General features: G+C 46.7%; 3 protein-coding genes across 27 annotated transcripts; 2 read left to right on the forward strand and 1 right to left on the reverse strand.

The window, feature by feature from the left end:
- Positions 1 to 5: 5 nt before the first annotated feature.
- On the reverse strand, positions 6 to 14,738 carry LOC144580209 (uncharacterized). Of its 15 annotated transcripts, XR_013529336.1 has the most exons (6): positions 14,407 to 14,604; positions 14,059 to 14,113; positions 12,212 to 12,255; positions 7,465 to 7,581; positions 6,591 to 6,668; positions 39 to 162 (listed from the first exon to the last, which is right to left on the reverse strand). XR_013529336.1 is itself a non-coding variant. In XM_078355540.1 (4 exons), the coding sequence occupies exons 1-4, from the start codon at positions 14,728 to 14,730 to the stop codon at positions 6 to 8; spliced, it is 282 nt and encodes a 93-aa protein (XP_078211666.1). In that variant the 5' UTR covers positions 14,731 to 14,738. The 15 variants fall into 15 exon arrangements, 1 of the variants encoding a protein (XP_078211666.1); XR_013529337.1 differs by lacking the exon at positions 6,591 to 6,668 and having other exon boundaries at positions 31 to 162; XM_078355540.1 differs by lacking the exons at positions 6,591 to 6,668; positions 7,465 to 7,581; positions 14,407 to 14,604 and adding an exon at positions 14,705 to 14,738 and having other exon boundaries at positions 6 to 162.
- C18H1orf54 (chromosome 18 C1orf54 homolog) lies at positions 4,092 to 13,319 on the forward strand. Of its 4 annotated transcripts, none has more exons than XM_078355539.1 (7): positions 4,092 to 4,220; positions 4,607 to 4,671; positions 6,163 to 6,246; positions 7,506 to 7,564; positions 8,572 to 8,682; positions 12,027 to 12,128; positions 13,230 to 13,319. In XM_078355539.1, the coding sequence occupies exons 2-6, from the start codon at positions 4,626 to 4,628 to the stop codon at positions 12,123 to 12,125; spliced, it is 399 nt and encodes a 132-aa protein (XP_078211665.1). In that variant the 5' UTR covers positions 4,092 to 4,220; positions 4,607 to 4,625; the 3' UTR covers positions 12,126 to 12,128; positions 13,230 to 13,319. The 4 variants fall into 4 exon arrangements, with proteins under 4 accessions (XP_078211665.1, XP_035135574.3, XP_035135571.3 ...); XM_035279683.3 differs by having other exon boundaries at positions 12,030 to 12,128; XM_035279680.3 differs by lacking the exon at positions 4,092 to 4,220 and adding an exon at positions 4,331 to 4,475.
- On the forward strand, positions 13,832 to 21,993 carry CIART (circadian associated repressor of transcription). Of its 8 annotated transcripts, none has more exons than XM_035279666.3 (6): positions 13,832 to 14,085; positions 15,627 to 16,052; positions 16,223 to 16,298; positions 17,131 to 17,209; positions 17,300 to 17,411; positions 18,804 to 19,466. In XM_035279666.3, exons 2-6 carry the CDS (start codon positions 15,687 to 15,689, stop codon positions 19,326 to 19,328), a joined length of 1,158 nt encoding a protein of 385 aa, XP_035135557.1. In that variant the 5' UTR covers positions 13,832 to 14,085; positions 15,627 to 15,686; the 3' UTR covers positions 19,329 to 19,466. The 8 variants fall into 8 exon arrangements, with proteins under 8 accessions (XP_035135557.1, XP_008982512.1, XP_078211663.1 ...); XM_008984264.4 differs by having other exon boundaries at positions 13,946 to 14,085; positions 15,933 to 16,052; XM_078355537.1 differs by lacking the exon at positions 13,832 to 14,085 and adding an exon at positions 14,657 to 14,888 and having other exon boundaries at positions 15,881 to 16,052.
- Positions 21,994 to 23,478: the final 1,485 nt, after the last annotated feature.

The following is a 23,478-nucleotide window of genomic DNA, read 5'->3' on the forward strand; positions in this document are numbered from 1 at the left end:
CCCATCTAATCCCCACCCCCGGAAGGCCAATGGAGAATCAGCGCGGGCGGACCCGTGGGGGCGGGGCTGCTCGAGCTGCTGGGAGTTGTAGTCGCCTTCCGAGGCCTTGACTTCGTCCTGGAGTGGCTGGAGCTGGTTAAAGTGGGTGGGCCGGGGATGGACCTGTCGAGACACCGATTCCTGGGTTCAGTTGCGCCTCCGTCGCGGTTTCCTTTCGTCACGTAGTGGGGAAATGTAGCAATCCTAGCTCTTCTTTTTCTTTTAAAGACGGGATTTCACCATATTGGTCAGGCTGGTCTCGAACTTCTGACCTCAGGTGATCCGCCCGCCTCAGCCTTCCAAAGTGCTGGGATTACAGGCTTGAGCCACCGCGCCCAGCATTCCTAGCTCTTCTTGAAGGGCTTCAGAGGGGGTAGGTTCTGTTTGAATCTAAGGGACAAATACAAAGAGCACAGGATGGGGCGCAGGGAGATAGGGACGGGTATTGTTCTTGCTTGAATGAGAGGAAATGGGCTACAGCTGCTGCCTAAGGGATGATTATATTAAAAAGTAGGCGCTCTTTGGACCGGCTAGTATAATAAACATGGAATACAGTGTATCAGTAATAAAGCCTTCATCTGTAACGGCAAGAGAAACAGAGAGAAGCAAAAGGAGCCTGGAGAGAAGTGTTAGGAAGGCATTTTGAAAGAGTTCGGGAGTTTAAAAGCAATTAGAACGATGGGGTTGAAGGAAAACGACACCTCCACCCGCCCCAAGTTCCTTTTATGTCATACTTCCTCTATTTATTTTCTGAAAAATGAACCTCAGTGGTGCCTTTTCCTCAGGCTGGGGAGAGGGGTTGTATATTAGAGTGAATTAAAGTAGGCCGGGCGCGGTGGCTCACCCCTGTCATCCCAGCACTTTGGGAGGCCAAGGCGGGCAATCACTTAAGGTTAGGAGTTTCAGACCAGTCTGGCCAACATGGCGAAACCCCATCTCTACTAAAAATACAAAAATTAGCCGGGTGTGATGGCGCCCACCTGTAATCCCAGCTACTCAGGAGGCTGAGGGGCGAGAACAGCTTTAACCCGGGAGGCAGAGGTGGCAGTGAGCTGAGATTTCGCCACTGCACTAGAACCTGAGCCATGAACTGAGGCTCTGTCTCAAAACGAAAATTACAGTAGGAAAGGAGGGTATTGTAATCTCATTTGGATGGGAAGGAGTTAGTCCTTAGGATGTGAGGCAAAGGAATCTGAGGATGGAAAAGATGGAATCTGTAATCTTATTTTTGAAAGTGTAATCAAAGTACCAAAAACAAAACAAAACACAGAAATTGTTTCAAGAGAACCAAACTGCCTTTCCTTCCTGGAAGTGATTTATAATTTAACCCATATGTGCATACTCACATACATGTTTTACATGTCTTCCAGGAAATTCTGGAAAGGAGCTGAGGAATAGATTGTATAGATTTACAGAGGCCAGTCACAGTGGCTCACGCCTGTAATCCCAGCACTTTGGGAGGCCAAGGCAGGTGGATCATTTGAGGTCAGGAGTTCAAGACTAGCCTGGCCAACATGGTGAAACCCTGTCTCTACTAAAAAATTAGCCAGGTGTGGTGGTATGCACCTGCAGTCCTGGCTACTCAGGAGGCTGAGGCATGAGAATAGCTTGAAGCTGAGAGGTGGAGGTTACAGTGAGCTAAGATCACACCACTGCACTCCAGCCTGGGTAACAGAGCAAGACTCTGTCTCCAAAAAAAAAAAAAAAAAAAAGGAAAGCAAGAAAAGATTTATGTGGAAAGTCATCAGGCAAGTAGCGTTATCATGACTCCAATATGTCCTGCTTCAGAGTCAGGTGGATAGGAATGAGACAATTCTCATGTTTTTTTTTTTTGAGATGAAGTCTCACTCTGTCACCCAGGGTGGAGTGCAGTGGTACAATCTCAGCTCACTACAACCTCCACCTCCCAGGTTCAAGTGACTGTCCTGCCTCAGCCTCTCTAGTAGCTGGGATTACAGGTGCCTGCCACCACACTCGAGTAATTTTTGTATTTTTCGTAGAGATGAGGTTTCACCATTTTGGCCAGGCTGGTCTCAAACTCCTGACCTCAGGTGATCCGCCTGCCTTGGCCTCCCAAAGTGCTGGGATTACAGGCATGAGCCACTGCACCCGGCCTCATCTGTTCATTAAGCTGTCACCACAGCATCTTCCGACCATTGAGAGCAGCCTCTAAACCTATCTTGTTCATAGGTAGTTCCACAGACACTTGCATAGTGCCTGACTCATAATAAATGTTGAGCAGATACTTACTAACTTCCCTTAAAAACAAAACAAAACTGTCTTCTTATTCCCTTGCCTGTAAACTCTGTATGCCTGTCAGACTAGGCCTAGCACACTGTGCCTAGCACATGTGTTGCTGTTTCTGAATTGAATGAAAATGGGAAGCATAAAAGCAGAGAAAAGGATAAATACTCTACTCCTGGGCTTCGTTGGGAATTACGGCTAAACACCATCCTGATTTGATCTTTTGCCACAGCAGACTGGTGTTGCCATTGGAAGACTTTGTGAAAAATGTGACGTCAGGCCGGGCACGGCGGCTCACACCTATAATCCCAGCACTTTGGGAGGCCGAGGCGGGTGGATCACGAGGTCAAGAGATCGAGACCATCCTGGTCAACAAGGTGAAACCCTGTCTATACTAAAAATACAAAAAATTAGCTGGGCCTGGTGGTGTGCGCCTGTAGTCCCAGCTACTCGGGAGGCTGAGGCAGGAGAATTGCTTGAACCCAGGAGGCGGAGGTTGCAGTGAGTCAAGATCGCGCCATTACACTCCAGTCTGGGTAACAAGAGCAAAACTCCGTCTCAAAAAGAAAAAGAAAAATGTGATGGCAAGTGTGTGATTTGTGACTCCTCTGTGCGTCCCTGCACTCTGGTGCGCATATGTGATGAGTATGACTATGGATCTTACCAGGGGAACTGTGTGATCTGTGGAGGCCCTGGGGTCTCTGATGCCTATTATTTTAAGGAGTGTACCATCCAGGAGAAGGATAGAGATGGCTGCACAAAGACTGTTAATTTGGGGAGCTCTAAGACAGATCTCTTCCATGAACGCAAAAAATATGGCTTCAAGAAAAGGTGATTGGTGGGTGGCCCCTTCCTTCCCCACACATCAAGCTGCTGCAGCTGCCAGAAAAGATGCCTACTACTACCAGCAGAAAGGGAGCAGAGCCTAGAGCATCACCAGGAGTGCCTGCTAGTGTACTGGCAGCTTGCCACTCTTCTCTCACCCAGTCACGTGGCATGGATGGAAAAGGTTTCTTCACAGGGCACTCTGGCACAGTGTATCAGAGAAAAACTGATAGATTAGTTAATGGTGTTTCTTGAATTTTAGAAGCAAAGGTCTTTTCTCCATATTGGTATGTTCTCCCGCAAACAAGATCTTCTAAAAAGAAATATTTTAGTCTTCTGCTTGAGGAGTTGACTGTGAAGCTACGCCCAGTGAAAAACATGTTCTCGCAGCAGCTCTGGTAACAGCTGTCCTTGAGGAACCTTCGGTGTGTGGTGGGAAGCTATCAGCACAAGAAATGTAGGCATTTACTCTTTTTTTAAATTTTTAAAAGATGGGGTTTCACCATGTTGGTCAGACTGGTCTTGAACTCCCGACCTCAGGTGATCCGCCTGCCTTGGCCTCCAAAGTGCTTGGATTACAGGTGTGAGCCACCACGCCTGGCCTGGCATTTACTCTTTAAACCCTTGTGCTGGTGTTATTTTCCTTCTGAGAAATTGGAAACCCTTTCTGTTGCTATTATATTAATAAAGTTGGTATTCATTTTCTGGTAAAAACAAAACAAACTCTACTCCTATAGGACTGAATGAATACACCAATTGACTGAATGTGGGAAGGAGGGTGTGGCACTCCTATCAGGGAAAGAGACTATCTGCTTTCTCCCTTCTTCCATCCTGAAAGTTGAGAAAGGTGAGGTGAGGTGAGGTGAGGTATTACCAGAGAGGAAATAACTGACTGTGGCTGAGAGACTTTTATCTGAAGCCACGCAGCAGGTGCTTTAAGTCAGACAATGATGGGTAAATACTGTTCCCATCCTCCACAGCTCGAGACAGACAGAAGAAACGGACTCTTTTCAGTCTAGAAAGATGCTCACCCCTTCCTCAGATCACTTCCACTGTCATGAAAAGGGACTGTGAGGGAGCCCCAGGGAGAAAGGCAACTCTAGGTGGTGATGGTAAGTCGGGGACAGTGAGAGGGAGGGTGAGCTTTTTATGAGGCCTTGGAGGAAGGAAGGAAAAGGGGGAGAGGGGAAACTCCTCGGTAGGCTTGTTTTTTATTTTTCTTAGTAGTGGCAGTGGGTGTCCTGAGTGGATCTAAGCTAGGGCAGGGGGAGCTCAATAAATATGTTTGCATCAAACCCACTTTTGCCTGTCAATCTGGGCGCTCTGGCTGGGGACCAGCAGTAACTGGAGATGCAGTCAGTCAGCCAGTAGGCGGGGAGTTCTGCCCCCTGGGAGGAGAAGAGTTGCTTCGCTCCAGCTCCTTCCCTGCCTCGGAGGAGGAGGGGAGGCGGGGTAAGTTTGGTGGGAAACTCTGTAATTTCCTTTTTTAGTTTCACAGCAATAGTTCAGAATCCAGAATGGATGTCCTCTTTGTAGCCATCCTTGCTGTGCCACTTATCCTGGGTAAGTCCACTTCGCTCTCTGAGCTTTTGTGCTAGGTCTTCTACCATCAATGGAGTGGGAGGAAAAAAACTGAGCTATGGATGAGAGATGCATTTCAATGGGGAGTGATAAGAGTTTTCTCATCGTGCTAGGGTCTGGTGTGGAGGGCAGAATGGAGATCTGGAAGGCAGAGCCAGGAAAGGGGAAGGAAAGCAGAGTCCTGTCACAGGAGGATGGAGCTCCAGACACAAGGAGGCCCTAGCAACACTGAACTGAGTTCTTCATCACCATGGAAGTTGGACAAGATGAGAGGGGCTAAAAAGGGTGAAGGAGATTCTTGGAAGGTGTCACAGTCTGAAACTAGTAGCTAGGGTACCTCCTTTCCGAGAGAATTGGAGAGAAAACCCTGCTCTTAGTAAAGACACAGGAGTGGGGGATCTTTTGAAGAGTGGAAAACTGGCTGTCTTCAGGGACGGGGTCCCAAGAGTAGCTTGGCTCCTTCCCTCCTTTGTTCCCTGTCTGCCAGGTGTGTCTCATTGTTTCCTTTTCCTCTAGATTCCTGTGTCCTTAGCTTAGAGTTGAAGGGAAAGCATTCGGGGAGCTCAGGGAAGTGTTTAGCAGGAGGCCTGGAGTTCTTGATCCAGTCATATCAAAGCCACATATTTTTAGTTCTGGAAGGGAAGAAAAACTAACGGAGATGGGTCATTTAGTCCAGCTGACTCATTTTAAGAAAGCGGATGTTAAGTGGATTGTTCAGGGTTATTCTGTTAGCTGTGAAGGTGGAACTAAAGCTCAAATCCAGAGCCTAAGGGTGTCTGTTAGTTATTTGCAAGAGACACTGATAAGAAACGATCTCTCACAAATACAGTAAGATCTGGAGCATATATATATATATTTTTTTGAGACGGAGTTTCGCTCGTTACCCAGGCTGGAGTACAATGGTGCGCTCTGGGCTCACTGCAACCTCCGCCTCCTGGGTTCAGGCAATTCTCCTGCCTCAGCCGCCTGAGTAGCTGGGATTACAGGCACGCGCCACCATGCCCAGCTAATTTTTTGTGTTTTTAGTAGAGACGGGGTTTCACCATGTTGACCAGGATGGTCTCAATCTCTTGACCTCGTAATCCACCCGCCTCTGCCTCCCACAGGTGCTGGGATTACACGCCCAATCTGGAGCATATTAAATAGAAGATTTGGTGTGTCTGATTCCTGGTCTCTACTCTTCCTACCTTTTTTAGGTTTGGTTCTCCCTTTGGGTTTATAGTGTGTGAAGGGGACTTTTTTCTGTTTTAGGAGTTCTGGATTGAAAGGGCATAGAGTAATAGGCCTCATTACAGATATGGAGCCCAGAGACTGAGAGGGGTGCAGAGGTACACAGGCAGGCAGGGAGTCTGACCACTGGAGGGGAGACAGAAAGCAAGCAAGAAAGCTGGAAGAACCGAGGTCAACTCCAGGTGTCCTTCTGTTGGTAAGGTGTTCCAGATGTCCCTTGACCTGTAGTCCTTGTCCCCATAGGACAAGAATATGAGGATGAAGAAAGACTAGAAGAGGATGAATATTATCAGGTGGCCTATTATTTTACAGTCACCCCCACTTATGGTGAGTACATGAAAGACTCTTCCCCTTAGCTGACTAGGGAAAGACTTCAGAATATTTAGTTCTGAGACTGCTCTTCACTTTGCAGCAGAGCTACGGGGTCAGAAAGAAATCTGGCTATGAACAAAACCTATCAAAATTCATGATGGCCTGGGCGCAGTGACTCACACCCGTAATCCCAGCACTCTGAAAGGCTGTGGCAGGTGAATCACCTGAGGTTTGAGACCAGCCTGGCCAACATTTAGTAGATACAATATTTGTATCTACTAAAGATACAAAAATTAGCTGGGTGTGGTGGTGCCTGCCTGTAGTCCCAGATATTCAGGAGGCTGAGGTGGGAGAATTACTTGAACTGCGGAGGAGGAAGTTGTGGTGAGCCAAGATCACGCCAACGCACTCCACCCTGGGCGACAGTGAGACTCCATCTTTTAAAAAAAAAAAAAAAAAAGGACTCATTTTGTTATTTATCCAGATAGTGATTTTTAGATATGAGGATTGCTTGAGCCCAGGAGTTCAAGACTAGCCTGGGTATCAAGTAGAGACATCATACCCTGTCTCTATAGGAAAAAAAAAAAATTTTTCTTTTTTAAATTAGCTGGGCATGGTGGCCTATGGATGTAGTCCCAGGAGGCTGAGGCAGGAGGATCACTTGAGCTCAGGAGTTGGAGGTGGCAGTGAGCTATGACTGAACCAACTGTACTGGTAATAGAGACCCTAATTCTAAAAAAAGAACTTGAAAAATTTTCAAATTTGTAAATTCTTTTAGATACTTAGATTGAAAATATAAATGCATACATATTCACAACTGTCTTTAACATTACAGCTAAGTAAAATTGGATTATACCAATCAGTTTTACAACTTAAGTTAAACTATTCTGAGCAATTTCTTCCCCCCCCTTTTTTTTTTGAGACAGAGTTTCATTTTTGTTACCCAGGCTGGAGTGCAATGGCTCGATCTTGGCTCACTGCAACCTCCGCCTCCTGGGTTCAAGGAATTCTCCTGCCTCAGCCTGCCGAGTAACTGGGACTACAGGCATGTGCCACCATGCCCAGCTAATGTTTGTATTTTTAGCAGAGATGGGGTTTCACCATGTTGACCAGGATGGTCTCGATCTCTTGACCTCGTGATCCACCCACCCTGGCCTCCCAAAGTGCTGGGATTATAGGCATGAGCCACCGTGCCCGGCCTTCTTCCCTTTTCTTTTCCAGATCTAGAATTACCTTTTTCTTTTATGACTACTGATTTTCTTTCTCCTCTGCAGATGACTTTGGTGCAGATTTCACCATTGATTACTCCATATTTGAGTCAGAGGACAGGCTGGTGAGTGACCTCTACATCTAAGAGGGTTAGGATAAATAACAATTAAAAAGAAACTGGCCGGGCGCAGTGGCTCCTGCCTGTAATCCCAGCACTTTGTGAGGCCAAGGCAAGTGCATCATTTGGGATCAAGAGTTTGAGACCAGCCTGGCCAACATGGTGAAACGCCGTCTCTACTAAAAATACAAAAACATCAGTTGGACATGGTAGTGCGTGCCTAAAATCCTAGCTACTTCGAAGGCTAAGGGAGGAGAACCACTTGAATCCGGGAGATGGTGGTTGCAGTGAGCCAAGATCACACTGCTACATTCCAGCCTGGGTGACAGAGCCAGACTCCATCTCAAAAAAAAAAAGAAAGAAGAAAGAAAGAAATGAAACTGGGCAATGTTGAAATGTTTCATGAAGAGAAACCAAGTAGTAGGCCCAAAACAGATTTGTTAACTTATCTGGGGAGGAGAAAAAAGCTAAAATTTTATAAATTGTCCTCAGTAAGTTTGCTACGACACTGAGGAAGGGCATCAAGGGACTTCTTTTTTTTTTTTTTTTTTTTTTTTGACGGAGTTTTGCTCTTGTTACCCAGGCTGAGTACAACGTCGCGATCTCGGCTCACCGCAACCTCCGCCTCCTGGGATCAGGCAATTCTCCTGCCTCAGCCTCCTGAGTAGCTGGGATTACAGGCACACACCACCATGCCCAGCTAATTTTTGTATTTTTAGTAGAGATGGGGTTTCACCATGTTGACCAGGATGGTCTCGATCTCTTGACCTCGTGATCCACTCGCCTCGGCCTCCCAAAGTGCTGGGATTACAGGCGTGAGCCACCGCGCCTGGCCAAAGGGACTTCTAAATGAGACGGGTACAAATCTATGCAAGCGCAGGGAGGGGGAATACCTGAGCTTGTCTTTGGGCTGGGTGGAGGTGGGGAAGGGGAGAACTTTAAATAAAGAGTCTATGAAGATGGTGGATGGAGAAAATGCTAACTCTGTGTTTCCCAAATCCCACTGAGGGTAGAACAGTTTGGATAAAGACACAACGGAAGCAGTAGGGACTACCATTCGTCTTCAAAGAGCACGTGAAGACCATCAGAAGCCTATAACTGTGAAACCAGTAATAACGGAACCAGTGAGTTGATTGGGGATTGGAGGCTGAGGGGAGACAGGACATCCCTAGTGACGTGGAGTAAACAGAGGGTTGGGATACCAGGCTTTTGTGGATGGGTGAACCAAACAATTAGTGCTTCAATGCAGGTGTTCATCTCAACCTGGCCATATTTCACTGAGATTCAATACTAACCCTATATACAGAACACTAGGAAGATCTGGTGGTTAAATTTCAGTTCTGTAGTAGTCTATGCCTAAGTCTGTTACGGTTGCTTGTGCTGATAAAAAAGAAATCTATGATGTTATTGTCCTCAAGGAATTTATAAAATTACATTTGAAAAATACTTAGAACAAAATGGAAAGATATGTTACAATGTTAAATTGTATATAAATTTGAAAGCAGAAGACATTGGCAGTGCTTTAGCCAGTGTAAGGAGAGAGATTAGTACAGGACAGAGTTGTATGAAAAGCTTTCAGGAGGCATTTGTGCTTGAGATACACCCTGGAGAAAAGGTGAGCTTCTGATTGGTGGGTAGTTATGAAAGGATAAAAGCAATTAGGAGGAAGAATCGTTATTCCAAGAGTGAAAGAGGCCAGGTACAATGGCTCATGCCTTTAATCCCAGCACTTTGGGAGGCTGAGGTGGCCAGATCACTTGAAGTCAGCAGTTCAAGACTACCTCAGTGGCCAACATGGTGATTGTTGGCACATCACCATTGGCCCAGCTCTACTAAAAATACTAAAGTTAGTGAACTGTGGTGATACGTGCCTGTAACCCCACCTACTCAGGAGGCTGAGGCACGAAAATCGCCTGAACCTGGGAAGTGGGGGTTGCAGTGAGTTGAGATCACATTACTGCACTTCAGCCTGGACGACAGAGCGAGACTCCACATCTTAAAAAAAAAAAAAAAAAAAAGAGTAGAAAGACCTACACAGGAGGGGGAATAGAACAAGCATAGTACGTTTAAGGAATAGAGTATGACTGAAGGAGAGGGTATATGGAAGGGAACAGTAGTAATTAAGAAAATATAAAATTTACAAGGCTCCTAATATTTGCTTGGTAATTTCACATGTGGCAACATAGAGTCAAATTTCAGAGAGTCTCAAGTGTCATGCTGACGTGTGGACTCATAAATGAATAAGGAGCCTAGTAAGGGCTTCCTTACGGTAAAAACACGATGACAAGTGTTATTTTAGAAAAACCAGCCGAGTGCGGTGGCTCATGCCTATAAGCCCAGTACTTTAGGAGACTGAGGCAGGCGGATCACCAGGGGTTGGGAGTTCAAGACCAGCCTGACCAACATGGAGAAACCTTGGCTCTACTAAAAATACAAAATTAGCCGCACGTGCTGGCCCATGCCTGTAATCCCACCTACTTGGGGGGCTGAGGCAGGAGAATTGTCTGAACCCAGGATGTGGAGGTTGCGGTGAGCCGAGATCGCGCCATTGCACTCCAGTCTGGGTAATGAGCAAAACTCCAACTCAAAAAAAAAAGGAAAAGAAGAAAAACCACTCATCAGGTTGTATGCAGGATGTAAATAATTTAGTGGAGAGCAATTCATGAGATTTGCATTGTTCCAGAAACAATCTGGACTCTGGAAGTGGCATTATGAATGGAGAGGAGAAAAATAGAAATATTTTGAAGAAAATACCTTGCTTAAGTGATAATTTTATATGAAGTATAAATGAGAGAGTTAAATAACTCATAGGTTTTAAACATGGATATCTGGGAAAATGGTTGACCAAAATAGGAACTATGGGACGCCAGAGTAGTTTAGGACATCAGTTATTAATTTGGTAGTGGCCAAGCTGAGTTTATGGTGACAATCCTACGAGGGTGTCCTAACGGTCACTGAACTAGATCAGGGCTAGAGTTCTAAGTGCAGAGTCACAGTTACGAAAGTAAATGAGCTCAACAGAGCCAGCACACACAAGCTCAGAAGGCCAGTGACTGTGCCTGTAGTGAGTGGGAGGAGGAGGAATGAATGAATGGAATGGAGAAGGATTTGACTGGAGAATTAGGCAGATAGCCAAGTTTGTATTACAGAGTCTAGAAAAGAAAGTTTAATATAATCCAGCAAAAGCTACCAAGAGGCCAAGAAAAAGGAGGTCACTGGTTCTCTCAAGAAGGTAGTTTTAATTGAGTGCGTGGAGAAAAGCTAGATTTTTGTAGAGTTAAAAAGGGAGTATGTTATGAGGAAAGGGAGGTGAGTACAGACCAACCATCTAGAAAATTCTGGTAATGAAAAAGCCCGGGCGTGTTGGCTCACGCCTGTAATCCCAGCACTTTGGGAGGCCGAGGCAGGCGGATCACGAGGTAAGGAGATCGAGACCATCGTGGCTAACACGGTGAAACTCTCTCTTACTAAAAATACAAAAAAATTAGCCAGGTGTGGTGGTGGGTGCCTGCAGCTACTCAGGAGGCTGAGGCAGGAGAATCGCTCGAACCCAGGAGGCAGAGGCTGCAGTAAACTGAGATCACACCACTGCACTCAAGCCTGCGTGACAAAGCAAGACTCCGTCTCAAAAAAAAAAAAAAAAATCTGGTAATGAAAAAGAGAAGCAACAGCTGGAAAGGGGAATAGGACCAAAGAGCAGCCAGCACATAGTTGAGCATAGATGAGAGAAGCCAGTAAAAATCGAAAGTGAAAGATCAACAATAAGGGGAGGTACATTTTTTTAAAGCATATAGTACGCGGGGCATGGTGGCTCACACCTGTCATCCCAGCACTTTGGGAAGCTGAGGCAGGCGGATCACCTGAGGTCAGGAGTTTGAGACCAGCCTGGCCAACATGGCAAAACCCCGTCTCTGCTAAAAATACAAAAATTAGCCAGGTGTGGTGATGGGCACCTGTAATCCCAGCTACTCAGGAGGCTAAGACAGGAGAATTGCTTGAACCCAAGAGGTGGAGGTAAAATCGAGCGGAGATCACACCACTGCTGGCGACAGAACAAGACTCTTGTCTCAAAAAAAATGATAATAAACAAATAAATAGATAAATTTAAAAAGTATATAGTAGACTCCCTTTAGATTGTAAATTCCTTGAGGACAAGAATCTTGTCTTATTCATGTTTATGTCCCTCCCTATAGCACCTAGCACAGTGACTAGCATAGTATCATGTACATAATAGATAAAAAATAGAAATAACTGAATTGAATTGGCCTCCCTGGTATGGTCAGGGATGGCTGAAAGACACAGAAGAAAGGACTCCTTACAGTGATGGGGAGGGATGGATCTTTCTCTAAAGCCCAAAGGAAAGGGAGACAGAGGTTATTGTAAAGAGGTGGCAGTCCTTTCGGAGGGGGACAGAGAAGTGGTAGGAGGAATGATACCAGCCTACTGTGTGGGGATGTCTGTATTTTAGCAGAGTCCAGATCTGAACGATGCCGTGTCCAGTTTGCAGAGTCCTATTCCCCTCCTCCTGTCTTGTGTCCTTGTTCAGGCGGGGATGTATTTCATGTAGAAGGTAAGAGTGCAGCCACTGGCTTTGGGGGAGTCTGTGAAATAATTTTTTTTTAACTTCCCACACTAAACCAAAGTAAGTCTTACCAGTATCTCTGGCTAGTGTTTCCATCCTGGTCAATTATCAGCCCCTGAAGGAAGAGATTCAGATTTGGTGGCTAATCCCTGAAATCCCAGCACTTTGGGAGGCTAAGGTGAGAGGATCACTTGAGCCCAGGAGTTCCAGACCAAGCTGAGCAACATAGTCTGAGATCAAGCTGAGCAACATAGCGAGACCTTGTCTCTACAAAAAAAATTTAAAAATAAATAAATAACTCTTCTACAGGAGATTAAAAAAAATTAAAAATAAAAATTAGTTGGGTATGGTAGCACATGCCTATAGTCCCAGCTACTGGGAAGTATGGGGTGGAAGGATCCCTTGAGCCCAGGGAAGTGGAGGCTGCAGAGAGCCATGATCTGGCCACTGTACTACTGTCACTGGGCAACAGAGTGAGACTCTGTCTCAAAAAAATAACAAGATGAAAGAAGAAGGATCACATTTAGAAAAATCTTCTCATTCAGTCTTTAAAAAGTTTAGGAGATGCTGAGGTAGACTTTTGTGATGAGTTAATTTTTCTGAACTAAGAGAACTTCAGGATCTCCTAGAGCAGAGGCAGGTAGATGAAGGGGTGGGGGAAATACCTCTCCAGGCTTCCAAAATGTCTGGAACAATCAAAGCTAGTTCCAGCCTGGCCATGTTTCAAGTCATGGCGAGTATCAGAGGGTAAAATGGGTGGGTCTGACAACCCGGTAGAGTCAAGAGGCAAAGTTCAGAGGCAGAAGGGGTGGCGGTTCTCTGATATGTAGGGCAGGCGCGGGAAGAGAAGGGAAGAGAAACCTGTATTATAAGGAAAGAAGTTTTAAATTCAGAATTCTAAATAAGCATCAAGCATAATGAGATTCAGCAGGAGGTAAAAGGACTATGGAGGAGAGGGGTACAAACGCATCTTTCCCAGGAGTTATCACAGAGCAATCCCAGCTCAGAATATCTAGGGAGTCTTCATAGAGGTGGGAGGTGGGAGAGGTTTCCCTGTCTCCTGACTTTTTTTTTTTTTTTTTTTTTTAGGTGGGAGAAGGCTGCTATGACTCTCTGGGTGGGAGTTTGGCAATAGGAAATTGGAAGATAGAATAAATGATAAATGAAATAATCTGGTTACTGTCTGCTCTTTCATGAATGTTCTAAAGTCACAACTCAAGAGAGCACCAGGATTTAGAGACAGCAAGTGTAGACTGGAAGGGGAGTTGGGTGACAATAGAATTAGAGGGCATTATGCACTGTGAATAAACCTGCAGTTTGGGGAAGACTGGAAAAGGGCACCCACAGACAGCAGGTTTATTCGAAGTCCATATTGCTAATTCTGTTGTTTTATTTGATTAAATGTGGTGTTGAAACAGTGTGCTTGGGGAAATAGGATTGCCGTTTATTTAGCATCTTTTTTTCTTTTTATAATAAGCACATTGCTAAAACATACTGTAAAATATCAAAAACTACTTACAATATATTTAAAATATTCACACCTACCCACCCCCACCCACACCTTTGTCCAACAATGCGCCTTTTGCAGTAGTTGGTAATTACGGCAGGGACAAACTCACTTAAAAATTTTGTTTTAATTCTCTATCCTCTGGACCCTAATCAGAATTGGGCTGCCCCCTTGCGGTCTCTCCGACATCCTATCTTCAACCAGCTCACCGCCCTCGTGCCCTGCTCTCCTCTCCAGTGTACTCTCAAAATGCAAGGCGCAACCACAATAGTAACGTCCCATTTACTTCTGAGACTCTCTAAACTCTGGACTTGCCTCCCTCCCCTCCTTCAGTCTTTGGAATCTTCTCCAGGGAACAAATGAAGGCACTGAAACTGAACAAAGCTTTAACCTAGGAGATCAAGGACCTACCCCGCTGTTTCCCGTGCTTGGAATCAGGTAATTCAGGACGCCCGGCCGGAGAAGCCTGGACAAAAAAAGTCAGAAAAAACTGAGTTTCGTTTTGACCTCTAGCGTCGTGGTGGGCTGGCATCTGAGCTGGTAACGTGCGTGGTAGGTTATGTAAGAAAAGGGCTGGAGGTGCCGCCCCAGCGGGAGCCAGAGAGGACGCGGTGTTCTCGGCCGCAATCCCCACCCTCCTCACCCAGCAGGGCAGGAGGCACCCAACTTGGAGGAGAAAGGGTGGGGGAGGTGAAACAGAGACGGGAGAGTCACGAGGGCCGGGCCGCCGAGAGAGGGAGAATATACCGCGTCACACACCTCCATTCTCTCATACACGTTGCAGACACAAATCACTGATAGTTTCCACGTGCTGCGCTCGTGAGCGGAGGGGCTCAAAGAGGGGGCAGATGAGTTAGTTCCTGAGACGGAACCGGGGGCGGGGGGGGGGTGTCCCCACGTCCGGAGACGCACGCCTTCAGTACCTCAGCAACCAACCTCGGAACACTCAAGCCGCGCGTCTCCAGCGCATCACCATCCTATTTAAGGCCACCGGCTCCGCCCGTTTCCTCCCCTCCCTTCTTTTCCACTCTTTTTTCCATCCTCCTCCTTTTCTCACCACCGGGTCCTCTCCGGGAGCCGCATGTAGGGGCGGAGCACGGAATGCTTCCCTTCCAGCCAATCATCACCTGGCTGCCTCTCTATTGGCTGAGCCCCTTTGTACTGTAGCAAATGGGCCTTGGACTTCAGTAACGAGAGTCACGTGTTACCGGCGATGCAACCAATGAGGGAGCGAGATCTGTGTACGCAGGGGGAGGCACGTGCCGGGCTGCACGTGTCTGGGAGGGGGAAGGGGCGGGGCCCACTGAGAGAGGAGGAGGTGGGTTGCCAGACACCGAGAGCCGGAGAAGGAGCTGGAGACCGAGCCTGGGCTGAGCAGGGTGACACAGGTAAGGAGATGCGGAGGAAAAAGCAAGCTGTTGGGGTGGATTGGACCCAGAGGGAGTGGGTTTGGGGGCTGAATGCAGATCTTGGTATTGCAAGGGTTTGCATCACGTGGCAGGCGCGAGCACAGAGAGACCAGCTCAGGGATCCTGATCTTGAAAGATTGGGAGAGGGCAGGAGGCCAGTCTCTGTGGGGGCGGTTCCTGTAGTGTCACTCCGTGGGTTCGCGTGCCCAGATTGACCGCTGGTGGGTGGCATGGCCTCAGGTGGAGAGGCTTGCTGTGGACTCAGGCTGGCGAACAGCCCTGGCGAACAACGGGCGGAGGGGAGGGTGTCTTTCAAGTCAGGTATTTACTCTGAACAGAGGGAGAAAAGAACTGAGGCCGCGTCAGGCCGAGAGCTGTTCTGCTGAGACCAGAGAGGGAATCCCAGGTTCTTAATGGGCGGGGGTGGGGGTGGAAATGTTTCTTTTGTCTCTGAGACAGGTAATACTGGGGAGGGGGAGAACAAGTATTATCCCACGCAGTACACCCCGATCTCCCAGTCCATTTCCTAACCTAAACTCCGGTTTCAAACTCCCTCGCTTTGCTCTTCAGTTGCAGGTTCCGATCTTTGAGTACTCCAGGAGCTGCTCTCCAGCCCCTGCTTCTGGACCTATGGATTCTCCATCTAGTGTTTCTTCCTATTCCTCCTACTCTCTCTCTTCGTCTTTTCCCACCTCCCCAGTGAACAGTGACTTTGGCTTCCCCTCTGATAGTGAGAGGGAGGACAAGGGGGCCCATGGAACCAGGCCAGACACTGTTGGGCAGAGGGGAGGTTCACGGCCCAGCCCAGGTCCTATCCGCTGCAGGCATCGATCCAAGGTTTCCAGTAACCAACATACACCATCTCATCCGGAACAGCGAGGCTCGGCTTCTCCTATGGCAGGATCTGGGGCGAAAAGATCAAGAGATGGTGAATTGGAGACCAGTCTAAACATCCAAGGTCGTACCACAGAGGGAGACCTGCTGTTTGCCCAGAAGGTAAGAGAAAGCAGGTGAAAGGAGACTCTCTGGAGTGGCTTAGCACCCAGCTGGTTGGTCAGGATTCTGTGAAGACAGTATTGACTCCCAGATTTGGAGGTGAAGGTAGAGCCACTGGTGGTGAGTGCAGCTCTGAGTCTTCTCATAGTATCTGTCCTGTTTTCCTACAGTGTAAAGAACTCCAAGGATTTATACCTCCTCTCACAGACCTTCTCAATGGGCTGAAGATGGGTCGTTTTGAGAGAGGTAATCTAGTTGCATTCATTTGGGCTAGGTTCATTTCTCTTTCTCTTTCCTTCTTTTGACATGTATTTCTCTTAAGTTCTTGTTTGGGTCCTGTATTACTCCTTTTTTGCTACTATGACTTAATTTTTTTTTGAGACGGAGTTTCGCTCTTGTTACCCAGGCTGGAGTGCAATGGCGCAATCTCGGCTCACCGCAACCTCCGCCTCCTGGGTTCAGGCAATTTTCCTGCCTCAGCCTCCTGAGTAGCTGGGATTACAGGCACGCGCCACCTTGCCCAGCTACTTTTTTGTATTTTTAGTAGAGACGGGGTTTCACCATGTTGACCAGGATGGTCTCAATCTCTTGACCTAGTGATCCACCCGCCTCGGCCTCCCTAAGTGCTGGGATTACAGGCTTGAGCCACTACGCCTGGCCCTTAATTTTTTTTTTTTTTTTTTTTCTTGATACGGCGTTTTGCCCTTGTTGCCCAGGCTAGAGTGCAGTGGCGTGATCTTGGCTCACTGCAACTTTCGCCTCCTGGGTTCAAGTGATTCTTCTGCCTCATCCTCCCAAGTCGCTGGGATTACAGGCACCTACCACCACACCCAGCTAATTTTTATTGTTAGTAGAGACTGGGTTTTGCCATGTTGGCCAGGCTGGTCTTTTGAACTCCCAACCTCAGCTGATCCACCTGCCTTGGCTTCCCAAAGTGCTGGGATTACAGGTGTGAGCCACCACGCCTGGCCCGACTTCACGTTTTTAGATCAATCTATTTAAACCACCTTCTGTCCTTCCTTTACCTGACTACATGCTTGAATCTCAGTTCTTAATCTCTCTCTGTCCCTGTCCCCAGGATTAAGCAGTTTTCAGCAGAGTGTGGCAATGGACAGGATCCAGCGTATTGTAGGTGTTCTGCAGAAGCCACAGATGGGGTAAGTCCCCTGGTTCTTTCTTTGGGTCTTCTTAAAAAAGATTTCTCCAATCCTGTTGTTGTTTTTTTTAAAACAATGTCATTTTCACAGGGAACGTTATCTAGGAACGTTGCTACAGGTAGAAGGGATGTTAAAGACTTGGTTTCCTCATATAGCTGCCCAGAAGTCATCACTGGGTGGTGGCAAGCATCAGCTGACCAAGGTAAGAACTTAAGAACGTGAGGAAGAGGTGGGAAGGTAGCCAACGAAATGAAATGTGCATGCAGAAATGGGCTCCTTTTGCCATTTTCTTCTGAATGTTTTCTAAGTTTTTCAGGGAAGGGAATTCCTAAACTTTCTGCATTGTTTTGATTGCTACATGTTTTTTGTTGTTGTTCTGTTTTGTTTGGATCACTGGGAAGAACTCCATGAAGTTTAATCCTATCCCTCATGCCACAGCTTATCCGCTTTCTGCATAGATACAAAAGGCTTTTTACCTGGCCAAATGAGTCATGCGGGAAGATGCCTCGGCTTCTCTCTGCAAACTCTTTTCTCCCTACTGCCCCAAACCCTTCCCCTCTCCTTCTTTTCATTTCTGCCCAAGTATCCTTGTGCCAAAACCTTTTTGAAGGACTGGTCATGAGAGTTACATCACTGGAAGTGGGGGAGGGAGACGCCCAGATCAGCAGTGTTGATAGTTTTAGACCTGGTATAGAAGTGACCTATTTTCTGCCCTCAAACAATAGGGTATGTAAAGGGCATTCAAATGATGGAGGAGAGTCTCCTGTAGATAATCACCAGTCCTAATTTTCAATCAGCGATGGTTATTATTGCTGTGAATAATCTATTAAAAAATAAGTAGGCCAGGCACAGTGGCTTACGCCTGTAATCCTAGCACTTTGGGAGGCCAAGGTAGGAGGATTGGTTGAGCCCAGGAGTTTGAGACTAGCCTGGGCAACATGGTGAAACCCGGTCTCTACAAAAAATACAAAAAGTAACCGGGCATGGTGGTGTGTGCCTGTAGTCCCAGCTACTCAGGAGGCTGAGGTGGGAGGATCTCTGGAGCCTGGGAGGTCAGGCTGCAGCAAGCCATGATTGTGTCACTGCGCTCCAGCCTGGTTGACAGAGTGAGACCCTGTCTCAAACATAAAATTAAAAAAGCAGGATCTTGCCTGAGTATTAATTTATACTTCTTAAAGAACTCACCATAGACTATTAATAGACTATTATAATTTAAATGCAGAATTTGGGAAATGATTCCAATTAAAAATGGACTTCTTTTTAAATAAATTCTAAAAGGAATTATTTTATAAATAGTAAGAACCTATGGGACTGTTTGTTTTTAGTGCATCTCTGGATATCCAGTTTCTAGTATGTGGTCCATAGTAGGCCATTCATTTTTTGAGTAAATGAAAGTTTACTTTGAGTAAATGAAAGTTTTAGTTGGTTACTAAAACTTTTACTTAATCATGGCCTGGCAAGATCATATCTGTTACATAAAATGAGATATATTTGCATTGCAACCTGAGTTCCCAAGGAATATTAAGATTTAAGTAACCAGGTGGAGCTAATCTGAAAGCTTTCTCCATTTTTTTCTCATTTCTCCCCTCCGTAGCATTTTCCAGCCCATCACAATGATTCAGCTGCTTCCTCTCCTGTATATCCTGTGGAAAAGATGGACCAGACACAGCTAGGACATCTGGCTTTCAAACCAAAGCAGCCTTGGCACCTTACAGAATGGCCAGCTATGAACCTCACCTGGATCCACACCACTCCAATTTGCAACCCCCCTCTTGGCTCCCCAGGTACTGTCTCCTTTAGCCATGGTCCATTAGGCACTGGAACTGGCATTGGTGTCATTCTTTTCCTCCAGCATGGAGTGCAATCCTTCACCCACTCTGCCCCAACCACTCCAGTCCCACCTGCTACAGCATCTCCTGTCATCCCTGGTGATCCTATGAAACTGTCTGGAGAGGGGCCTCGTTGCTATAGTTTGCCAGTAACTCTGCCATCAGACTGGAGCTATACCCTGTCCTCTCCCAGTCTACCCACCTTGGCCAAAAAGACGACCACAGGACAACGGGAACAGCAGAGAAGTCATCCTCCAGTTGCTCCTAATGTTCATCTTCTCAACCCCTAGCCCAGAGCATGTAGCTGTCCACTGTGATCTCTCATTTGTGTAAATATTCATGTATATATGTATTTTTACTTTTAATGTGTGCATTTGTGTTGAGGGAAGATAAATCCTTTCTGATTAAAGACTTTTTTTATACCTGAACAGTTTGCTGATTGGGGGAAATTGAAAACCTATTTTCCTCCGCCGGGCATGGTGGCGCATGCCTATAGTCCCAGCTACTTGGGAGGCTGAGGTGGGAGGATCGCTTGAGCCCAGGAGTTCTGGGCTGTATTGCACTATGCCGATCAGATGTCCACACTAAGTTCGGCATCAATATGGTGACCTCCTGGGAGCGGGGGACCACCAGGTTGCCTAAGGAAGGGTGAACCAGCCCAGGTCAGAAACAGAGCTGGTCGAAACTCCCATGCTGATCAGTAGTGGGATCTCGTTTGTGAATAGCCACTGCACCTCAGCCTAGGCAACATAGCGAGACCCTGTCTCTTTAAAAAAAAAAAAAATCTGCCTCCAAAACCAATCCTTATCCTGTGAGCTGCAGAAAAGTAGAAAAGGAATGGGGGTGTTTGTGAACATGAGCTCTACCAATTAGGGTCTGGATGACAACATGAGCCTTGTGGGACAAGGGAACTCTGCTGCCGTTTGTCTGGGGAAGATCCCTGAGACAGCACAGGGTTCAGAGTTGGGTTTATGGTGGGGCGGGGCAGTCTCACTGTGTTGCCCAAGCTGGAGCACAGTGACGCAATCTCAGCTCACTGCAACTGCAACCTCTGCCTCCGGGGTTTAAGTGATTCTCGGGCCACAGCCTCCTGAGTAGCTAGGGTTACAGGCACATGCCACCATGCCGGGCTAATTTTGGTATTTTTGGAGAGATGGGGTTTCACTACATGTTGACCAAACTGGTCTTGAACGCCTAACCTAAGTGGTCTGCCTACCTCCGCCTCCCAAAGTGCTGGGATTACAGGCTTGAGCCACCATACCCAGCCAGGTTTATGTTTTCATTCAGGCTCAGAAACTAGTAACTTTTGTTTTTACACCTTTGTAATCTTCCAGCTGGCCCAAACTTGCAGATTCTTCTGCTCTGGGTTAGTTCTTGGCTTTGATGGAAACTATTGAGGCCTGTGGTAAACGCATATATAGGTTTCTGCTGCCAGAGGAGGCACACAAAAGCCGAAACAGCCACTGTGGTTGCCAGTTTGTTGTTTTTTTTTTTTTTTTTTTTTTTGAGACAGAGTCTCGCTCGGTCGCCAGGCGCCAGGCTGAAGTGCAGCAGCGCAATCTCGGCTCACTGCAATCTCCGCCTCCTGGGTTCAAGCAATTCTCCTGCCTCAGCCTCCTGAGTAGCTGGGACTACAGGCACTCGTCACCAAGCCCAGCTAATTTTTGTATTTTTAGTAGAGATGGGGTTTCACCATGTTGGCCAGGATGGTCTCGATCTCTTGACCTCATAATCCACCTGTCTGGGCCTCCCAAAGTGCTGGGATCAGAGGCGTGAGCTACCACGCCTGGCCTGTCCTCTTTTTTTCTCCATAATTCTTGACAATGTAGTCTATTCGACGCTTTCTGGTTCCTTTCTGCCACTCAGTCCTTAACCCCTTGCAGCCTAGCTTCTGATGCTTTCACTCCTCATTTGATACACAAAAAAACTCAGCAGACTTCTCCAGGCCAACACAATGTGTGGAACAGAACTTGGTTTCCAGTCTGGTGCGTTTTTCGGTAATCACCAATCAAATTATTCTTTCCTGTAAACATGTCCCTCTGCTACCGCTTTTTTTTTTTTTCACTTTGTTGCACCTTATGAGCACACAGAACTAGTATTATAATCTAACTTCTACGTAATCAACAGCGAAGCCCTTTACTGTGTGCATTATGGTCTCCATAGCATTTGACGCTTGATGCTACCTACTGAAACTCTCCGCCCTCAGATCGCATGACAGCACACTATCCTAATCCTCAGCTTATCTATCTGGCAGCAATGTCTAGGCCTCCTAAGGGCCCCACTTCAACCTACTCCCGTGTGGGTGTTTCCCCAGGCTCAGGCCTTGGCCCTTTTCTCTGATTACATTCTTTCGTGGCTTTAATTATTGCTTCAACCTAGAAGACTACTACAGCTTTATCTCTAATCCGAACCTTTCCCCTGAGATGGCATACTGAGTGTTTACATTTCTGTTGGACAGTTTTATTTACATATGGCTGATACTTAAACATTATTGAAACTTGCAGTGTTTTAGAGCCAACATATGCCTCTTGGCTGGTGCAGTGGCTCAAGCCTGTAATCCCACGCCTGAGGCAGGTGGATGGCTTGAGGTCAGGAGTTCAAGACCAGCCTGGCCAACATGGTTAAACCCCATCTCTACTAAAAATACAAAAATTAGCTAGGTGTGGTGGTGCAATCTGTAATCCCAGCTACTCAAGAGGCTGATGCATGAGAATCGCTTGAACCCAGAAGGCAGAGGTGTCAGTGAGCCAAGATTCACCACTACCTGGGTGACAGAGTGAGACTCCCTCTCAAAAAAAAATGTCTCTTGTATATCCAGTTCAACTCAACCTCCTCATTTGATACACAAAGAGACTCAGCAGGACTTGTCCAGGCCAACACAATGTGTGGAACAGCAGACTTGTCCAGGCCAACACAATGTGTGGAACAGCAGACTTGTCCAGGCCAACACAATGTGTGGAACAGAACTTGGTTTCCAGTCTGGTGCGTTTTCTGGTAATCACCAATCAAATTATTCTTTCCTGTAAACATGTCCCTCTGCTACCACTTTTTTTCTTTCTTTTTTTTTTTTTAATGAGGCAGAGTCTTGCTCTGTCACCAGGCTGGGGTGCAGTGGCGCAATCTCAGCTCACTGCAACCTCTGCCTCCTGGGTTCAAGCGATTCTTCCACCTCAGCCTCCCGAGTAGCTGGGACTACAGGTGCACACCACCACACCCGGCTAATTTTTGTATTTTTTTTTAGTAGAGACGGGGTTTCATCATGTCAAGGATGGTCTCGATCTCTTGACCTCGTGATCCGCCCGCCTCCGCCTCCCAAAGTGCTGGGATTACAGGCATGAGCCACCGCGCCCGGCCCTTCTTTTTTTTTGAGACAGAGTCTCACCATGTCTGGGCTGGAGTGCCATGACACAATCCTGGCTCACTGCAACCTCTGCCTCCCAGGTTCAAACGATTCTCCTGCCTCAGCCTCCTGAATAGCTGGATTATACCCACCTGCCACCATGCCCAGCTATTTTTTGTATTTTTAGTAGAGGCAGGTTTCACTATGTTGGCCAAGCTGGTCTCAAACTACTGACCTCAAGTTATCCACCCATCTTGGCTTCCAAAGTGCTGGGATTACAGGCATGAGCCACCGTGCCCAGCCAGGTACCACTTTTTACAGTCTCCTCTTCTGTAGGTGCTACCTGTGGTATCATAGGTACCATAGTTGTTTTTTGTTGTTTTTTTTTTCTGGATAACTAGGCTTAAAACTTGGTGCCATCTGGTCACCAAATCTTTTTTATGCTTTATTTGGAATATCTCTTAAAATTCATTTCTTCCTGTTCATTCCATTGCCACCACTCTGATCTAGACTTCACTGTACCAATAGTCTCTCTTACCTCTAATCCTTCTCACTGAGAACCAAGTTAATTTTCCTAGAACAGTGATTTGTGTATCATTCCCTATTCAGCTTTGTCAATGGCTCCCCAATGCTTTGAGAAGAAAGTCCAAAACCTTTAGTCGCAGTCTCTATTTTTCCTTGTGCTCCCCCACGATTCCTCTGTTGCAGTTTGTTTTTAACTCCTGAACACTACAACTTTTTGCCCTTAAGGTCTTCGTGCTGTTCACCCTTGCCCAACCTTTCCAGTTTCTGTTATCTAAACCCTGCCCCCTTTCAATGACTAACTCAAGTCAATCTCTATCATTCTTTCTGTTAAACATGATATATACACTCAGTCTTTGGCCCTTTACTCCATTAAATGGAATCATGTACATAAAACACCTAGTGCAGGATTTAGGGCCTGGTGGGGTAATCTCAGCACTTTGGGAGACCAGCCTGGGCAACATGGTGAAACTAGTAAAAATACAAAAAATTCGTCTCTACTAAAAATACAAAAAATTAGCTGGGTGTGGTGGCATGTGCCTGTAATCCCAGCCACTTGGGAGGCTGAGGTAGAAGGA

This window comes from Callithrix jacchus, chromosome 18 (genome assembly GCF_049354715.1).
Source record: "Callithrix jacchus isolate 240 chromosome 18, calJac240_pri, whole genome shotgun sequence".
Taxonomy (NCBI): Eukaryota; Metazoa; Chordata; class Mammalia; order Primates; family Cebidae; genus Callithrix; species Callithrix jacchus.